We start from the raw sequence: 7,753 nt of genomic DNA, 5'->3' as shown, positions 1-7,753 counted from the left end.
GGATTGGAATGGATAGCCTCTAAAGTTGCTTTCACATCTTAGGTTCTGGTTTCCCTAAATAGAATGATTCATTTTAGTCACTTGAGGGCCCAGGGGCCTTTCTCCAGCAGAGAAGGCTCTTGATTCAGATGAGCTAAGTTTCTAATTTATAATAATTCTGATTATGATATAATTCTGCTTTTTATAAATTATGTTTTCACTTCTGAAAATTTTTATCTCTCTATTAACTCTGGCACATGAATCTTGTCTATTGAGACCACTTGATCTCAACTACTTCTGATGGGTCTTGATTTTCCCGTTGTCTACTGAACTATGAGTACATAGCACTTCTTGTAATTTAATGGCAAAGTTTTGCATGTCCCTCCCAGTGCAGTCTCCTGTAAGAATAGACCAGTTGGAAGTAAGATTAAGGCTAAGGTTGGAGTTGTGTAACAGATGATCTCTCTGAAAACTATGTGAAAGGATATTTAGTGTCACCACAGTGGACTTTCTTCACTGAAGATGAATAGCTGGAGAAGAAATGGGTCCTTCTAGTTGAGATTGTGAAGTCATCCCTGTGAAAAAGATCCCTAGTTTAAGCTTTTCCCATACTTCTCTTCCCATGCTAATATGAGAGGTAGGGAAAGGGAAAGAAATTAGCGTTCAGGAATTACTTACATACATAGGGACATACACACCTGCCCTTTACTCTCTTTCCAAAGGATTATCCCTAAATGAGGGACCTTGCACTGGAACAATTCCATCCACACCACTAGAGTGAGACTTCCACTCACCAGTAACCCCTTCTCAGATCATTCATTATTCAGAACATGGAGAGAAATTCACTGAGTTTCTGTGGTTCTCAGGGACTTTGAATGGATCCAGATTCACAAACTTTCAGAATGTAAATTCTCAACAACCATCTAGTTCAACTCATGCCTGAATTACAATTAGGATCTCCTCTCTGATATATGTGTGTATGTATATACTTAGATATGTATATCTATATGCATACATACATATACACAAACTTATATGACATATAAATATACATATGTATAAAAATATACACATATACATTCTTACATACATACACCCAGCACTGGTCATCCATTGGGCCCTCTTGGCCCAAACAAAAGAAATCTAATCCCTCCTCCACATCAAGATTCTTAAACTCAGTTGTCAACTCCCTCCCCTCCTCATTATCCCCGTCCCCAATCTTCTCTTCTTCTGGCCACCACGTCTTTGAGCAGAGGAGGTATGATCACTTGCTGGGAATTCTTGAGTAGCAGAATTCTGCTCTTCTGTGGTTTCTACCAAAATGCTGTCAAGGTCTCTTCTACCCCTGAGAATCTGTGTTTCTGGGATTCTTTTTACAAAGTGCAGTATTGCAAATATCAGCCCCCAAGTGGAAACTCGTTCTGTCCCTTAGTGATCTCCCCTTTTCCTCTCTTCCTATACATACCTGTCTCCTTCTTCCATGTAATGAAAATGTTAATGCAGCTCAGCCCCAGGATGAAGACTACTAGGATGCTCATGACCATGACCCAAAGCTTTTTCTTAGGGGGCTTTCCAGGAACTGCAGGAGAAGAGCCAATAAATTAATGGGAGTAACATAAGGCAATTTTTGCAGTGGGAATGGGCTTTGTATCCAGTGGGATGTCTGCTTTGGGGCCATTTAATAGCAGAGATGGTCATGGGCAGAGGATTGCTGAATTCTTGACTCCACACAATGGTAAAAGGAAATTGGCTTGTACCTTCTGGTAGGGGATGGAGAGTAAAAAGGAACTCACAATTTTCCTTCATGCTTGAATTCCGAAGGATGTTCTGAACTACACCAACACAATGTTTCTTAATGTAGTGTTTTCTCAATTGGTCCAGAAGGGCCTTTCTGCAACAGATTTTAAGACATGGGCCTTCGGATGTGAGAACACCCCACGTCCTTGATGATCATCTATCTCCATCACATTCTCTCCATCCAAGCTAAGTCGTACCTCGCTATTCAATTGGATGCCATCATCTAATTCACAGCCTAGAAAGAGCTGCAGCATGTGATTCCCTAGAAGAGAGCGAGAAATATGGGATACTCTTAGAGCAAATGGTTCAGGGGAAGCTGAGGGAGACACTTTCTGTTGTCAGGCCCAGAACTCATAGAGTTCTATTTGGTTAATTTTGGGAATCACCTTTGTATCAGATGGAATTATTTGGTGTCCTGAAGCTTAGTGTCTCTCAGCTTAGGAAGAATTCTGGCCAAACTAGGAAGGGAATATGTTAAAAGAGAGAGAAAATTAGGAGTCGAGTGTAATTCAATTTTTTATTTGTGCTCTCCTTATTTTTCCATATAGCATTCTTTCTGAATCCATATTTGGCTTTTTCTCTTGTATGTAGACGCTAGAACAACCACATTCCCATAGTTTAGAGTGGGTAGTGGTAATAGATAAAGAAAGAAAAGTGCAAGTTGAAAGCCAATATCAGGAGGACAGAAGAAAAGTAACAGGGATTTTGGGATCAGATAGGACTGATCTCTGAAATCATGGACAAGGAAGGTTCAGTAAGTAGTTCAGTATCTTAAGTTCAGACTCAATGATCAAGAAAACTTGGGCAGGGGTAAAATGTGAAAATCTTGTGGGTGAAGGGAAAGGTTTCCTGAAACATTTCCAATGGGGGATTTGGTTTCCTGGGAAAAGTGATGTGGTTTAGTGAGTCCTAAGGCCCAGGAATAGATCTCTCTAAGCCCTTTCTTTACAAATAAAGGATCAGTGGCCCGAGCCTCTTGACAATCATCCCAAATAAGTCGGGTTCCTGGGGATTGGTCCTTCGGATTTGGTTGAAGGGAGATGAGCTGGGATAAGGAGAAATATGGTGGTGGGGATAGGTGGAGCTAACTTACTCTCAGGCTTAGTGTCATTAACTGTCAGGAATTGGATCAACCATAGGGCATCCCCCTCATGGCTCTGTATTGAATGACACATCTCCTCAATGAAGTTGGTCCCCAGGGCATCAGAGATCCAGTCTGCCTTGACTGTAGCCTGCTCGTTCATTTTGTGATAAGAAAGCCACTGAATGTCATGAATAATGGCAATGCCAGTGAGGTCCAAGAGAGAGTAGCATGTACCCACTGCAGTGTACTTAAGTTCATTCCTGCGGTAGACTAAATGGCAGACAAGGAAAAAATAGAGGTGTTATAAGGGGGCAGAGTCAGAAGCCTGGGGTCTTCTCCCATCCAGCCACCTGCCACTATGGCTTTCTATTGTTGTCCGATTAAGGTGCAGCAGGAATATCCTGAGGGACCTTCTAGGAGATCATGTGTCTAATTGAACTTCAGCTGAGTACCTATCACAGGACTGGACACAAACCAGGGATCAATATAACGTTAATTGATTTATTCAGAGTGATTTTTTAGACTTGCAGAAAGGTTTTTGCTAAGTCAAATCAACTCATCATATCTTCTGTTTCACGGTCCACATAGGATGAGTGAGGAGTAGAGAGAACTATGAGAGAGGATCAGGGTTGTTAACAGAGAGGGAAAGGCAATATGGCTGAGCTGTAAGAAGGGGAAGGCAGAAAGCTGTGTTTTGCCAAAAATTGGCAACAGTGTCTCCACCAATGATGGAGCACACACAAAGTAGCAAATGTATAAAGCAGAAAGGTAATGCCATTGTTTCTGGTGTTGTGGTGACTGGCCCCTTACACAGATGCAGAAAGTAAAACAGTGAGAGTAAACAGTAGTAAAGAATCAGGTAGTACTCTGCAGGTACGGAAATAAATCAGCTGGGTGTATTATAAGGCACTTTCTCCTGTTTCTATTTTTGTGCTTTGCTGAATTTTTTTCCCTGTGGAAAGGAAAATCAGAAGTGTGTGCTAACAGTGACATGCTGATATATCTGGCAGTTCAGTCATGTTACTGCTAAACTCCCTTGAAGTGTAAAAATGGTTGCTACAGAGTGCTGTGATCCCTAAGATGGCTATTCTTCCAACTGGAGAGGAAGCACCACAAGCACAGTTCTAATGCAAAAAAAAAAAACAAAAAAAACCCAAAAAAAACCTTTAAAGGGAGGGCTGGTATCACCAGACCTTTTTGAATGTGACCCAGGATTGGAAGATAACAATGGAATGGCCCATGTTAATCAAAAAGAAAATTTGATAAAATGTTGAATGTGGTAGCATTGTATATCTAGGTGGAAATATAGTAAGGGAACATGATGGAAGGATTGATGCTAGGAAAAATGAAAGTGATATCATGATAGCAATTTGATAGCAAAAGGATCAACTGGTTAATGAGCAAACTATGAAGCTGACTCAGAGTCAAAAGAGAATAGTGGACACAATATAACGTGACGATATCAGCTTGAGCCCTTGTTCTGAGACAAGCAAAACAGGTATGAAATTTTTGGCTTGTTTGCTGATAACTTCAGTATTCAGAAGGTGAGGCATTGATGAAGTGGTATTCTGCTCCTGATTATGACCAATGAGAAAGGAACGATTATTGATATAGAGATGATGGAGATCTTGGGAGGAAGTGACTATGCTATCCCATAGCTGCAGATAGAGAAGGGGACATCAGGCATGAACATTGGAATAATTGGTTTTCTTTTTTAATTTACAAAAAGGAGATTGAGGATGGCATAGCCAAGATTCTGTAGGATAAGCTGTTTTGAGACGGATGCTCTGAAGAAAGAAATCTTAAGGATATGGAAGTAATCACTTCTAATAAACAAAATGGAACAGTGTCAAGACACATAAAGCACTAAGATTCTTTTAGTGATGTCAGGAAAACCAAGGGCCAGAACAAGTTGAGGATTGTAATGAAATTCAAGGACAACAAAAAGTGGGTTTTAAAAATGATTTTATGAGTAAGAAGAAGGACAAAGAAGAGAAGACACCTGGAATGATGATAACAGAAAATGAACTCTTTTGCTTTTATTTTCTTTCTTGTGTGTGATGCTGGGCAGGTCACAAATTTTCAAGACTCTAGACAAGTGTGTAAAGCAGTAAGTTGCAAGTAAGGTTGCACTGATAGAATTTTTTTCCCTCATCTAGTGGCTCTCAATATCAATGAAATCACAGCTATAGTCCCTATTCCTATCTCTTTATCTACCAAGAAGAATGACATGCAGTTTGGGAACAGCAGAAGAATGATAAACAGGGAATCAAAATCCAAGTTAGTTGAGGAAATGATAAGAGAGAAACTAGCTGATCTCACAGTGAGTTCAAGCCATCAATTTCACAGTTGAAGTTGATCCCAGAGTAACTAAAGAATTTTGGGTGTGATTATAAAACTCTTATCAGTTTGAAGCCAACCATGTAAACAAAAAAGGGTGTCATAGAAATAGAAAAAAGACAATGCTCCTCTCAGTTTTGAGAAGGGCAAAGAATTGGAATTCTCCCTAAAACGGAAGTATAAGTTTGGCAGATTTATGTTAAGCTAGGATAGGTAGTTTATACCTTGAATGATCAGAATACAACAAGTATACTAAAGACCATAGTAATTAAATCTAATGAGATTAAATTTAATGATTAAATATGAAGTCCTCCACTTCCATTGAAAAGACCAATTATCCAATATTATATTTGACTGGACACCAACTAATGGGGAAGAAAGAGCATTTTAGTTGCTGCCTATTTCCTCCAATGGGGGAGGAGTGGGGAGGCAATTTGTGGGGAAGAGAAGGAAGCAGAACAGAAGAAATGCCCAAAATTTGAAAAGAGAACTTTTACTTATGCTCCCTAGAAAAGACTGAGGTAGACAGAAAGGAGAAAAGGTGGATATCATAGCCTAGTTAATTCTTATTAACCCAACCAATCAATAACTAGCTATTAGTGAAGTGAGGACAAGAGACTTCTGTTGCATCCACTCATTTGTTTCTATAATTTTGCTTTCTTTTACTTGTAAAAAGTTTCTTTGGAAATGTTCCAGCCCCATCTGGATTGGATTAAGAGTGAAAGGGATTTGCCTTAGTTAGGACATAGTAGATAAAGAGACTTGCTTGCTTCTAGTGATCTAGTGATAATATCAGGAAGGATTTGCATGTGAGCCCCAGGATGAATTGATTGTACTGGGGCTGATAGATAGTCAGAGGAGAGTTAGAGACAGATGTGAACAAGGTTCTGTCTGATATTTTTCTTCATGGGACCATTTGCAAATATATGCCCTTGCATTAAACTACCCCTGGTCATTATTATCCCCAAATCCCTAGCATGTTTGATGCTGGACTGGGCTCTGTATCTAGCAAGGAGTGGACTAGGCTCAGGGAGCCAACCCATGAAGACATTCCCAAGCCAAAGCTGCTTCTCTTTCCTAAGAAGTCCTCAAAGCCCTCAAAGTTGGCAGGGAGCTCTGAGCTACTTCAATGTGTATATGAGTAGAAATCTGTCAAATCCCTGAGAAGTAGTTATCCAGCCTGGTTTATCTGGGTCAGATGAAAATAGTCTTCACTGTCACTTCCTACTGATAAATATCCCCTTCTTTCTGGTCAGCAGGGACCAGTCTTGGTCAAGAAATATCCAAGACTAGCCCCAACTAGGGCCTTTACCTGTGATGTCTGGACATTTCTAGGTCTAGAATTCAAGGATTGTAACAAACTACCACCCTTAACTGCTCCATGGCTCATCTGAGGCCATGAAGAAGCACCTCCCCTCCTCCTCCTCCTCTTCCTCCTCCTCCTCCTCCTCATGGATTAAGCCCATCTCTAGAGTTCCTTGAAATTCAAGGACTTTATAGCCAGCATGGGACTCTCTTTCCTTTATTCCTTACAGTGCTCTGACTGTTGTAGTCCATCTGTCTATGAGACCTAATAATGCTCGATAAATGGACAAAAGACAAGGAGTTGCCTCAAGAGGTACAACCATTGTCTCAGATCAAACTGCCCTTCTTCATTAAACCTTCCTCTAATTGATTCTGACTGGTTGGGTTCACTTCACCCAGGACTCAAGGCAATCACAACGTCCAGATACTCCAAGTTTTCTCCTTTGTGTGCTCCTGTGTATTTCTTCAGCTGGTATTCAGTCTTCCCATCAAACTAGGAGTTCCTTAAAGTCATGGGCTATGCCTACCCCCATCAGGCTAGTTAGCTCCCAGAGGGTTGAGGACAGGATCTTTCCCATGAACCTCCATCACACCAGGGATTGAATGAGGGGAGTTTGTGCCTCCCTTTTCAGATGAGGCTAAGGACTAAGTATGCAAAACTGACTCAGAGCTCCATATCCCTCTCCTCCCTCCCCCAGACTCACCAGCTTGTGTTTCCCTGAAAGCAAACAGCACCAAAAGAAGCATCCAGGATGAGAATGACCCTCTCCTCCACCAAGTTACCATCTTGTTCTGTAGGTGACTGTTTGGGCTTCTCAATATCATCCCACTTATGGGAGCTACCAGTCTCCAAGCCCCATCTGCCTTACAGTGCTTAAGTTCAAATAAAGCTTCTATAAAGAAGGAAACCCAAGGGCTTCTTCCTCCTGGTGCTGGATCCTCCGAGACCCAGCTCTCTAATCATTTCCAGTGAAGATATCTGTCACCAGGCAGAATCTTCTCTTTGCTGGTATGAGTGGAAGTGAAACAGAATCTATGGTGAGGACAGGAAACTCTTGAGTGTTATCATATTCAGGTGCCATTAGGGAGCTCCAGAGTGGAGTATGGAACAATGTCATGGGCACAGCTGGCATTGCAACTGTTGGTTAAATTAAAGAAACTCTAGCTGTGATCAGGGAGATCCACCCTCAGGGAGATAGTCCCCAGTCAAGTGAAAGAGATAGTCCTGTCCTTAGGGAGTCTGATCTA

At 41.1% G+C, this 7,753-nt stretch overlaps 1 protein-coding gene across 1 annotated transcript; it reads right to left on the bottom strand.

The window, feature by feature from the left end:
• Positions 1-270: 270 nt before the first annotated feature.
• Positions 271-7,330, bottom strand: LOC110218377 (hereditary hemochromatosis protein homolog). Its single transcript, XM_021001053.1, is given in 6 exon segments — positions 271-377; positions 1,445-1,558; positions 1,773-1,850; positions 1,853-2,038; positions 2,870-3,130; positions 7,210-7,330. Coding segments are annotated over 6 exon segments (867 nt in total).
• Between the last annotated feature and the right edge of the window lie 423 nt (positions 7,331-7,753).

The sequence above is a fragment of the Phascolarctos cinereus genome, unplaced genomic scaffold (genome assembly GCF_003287225.1).
Source record: "Phascolarctos cinereus isolate Bilbo 61053 unplaced genomic scaffold, phaCin_HiC Scaffold_2;HRSCAF=192, whole genome shotgun sequence".
NCBI classification, from domain to species: Eukaryota; Metazoa; Chordata; class Mammalia; order Diprotodontia; family Phascolarctidae; genus Phascolarctos; species Phascolarctos cinereus.
This window is presented reverse-complemented; position numbering and strand designations above follow the sequence as displayed.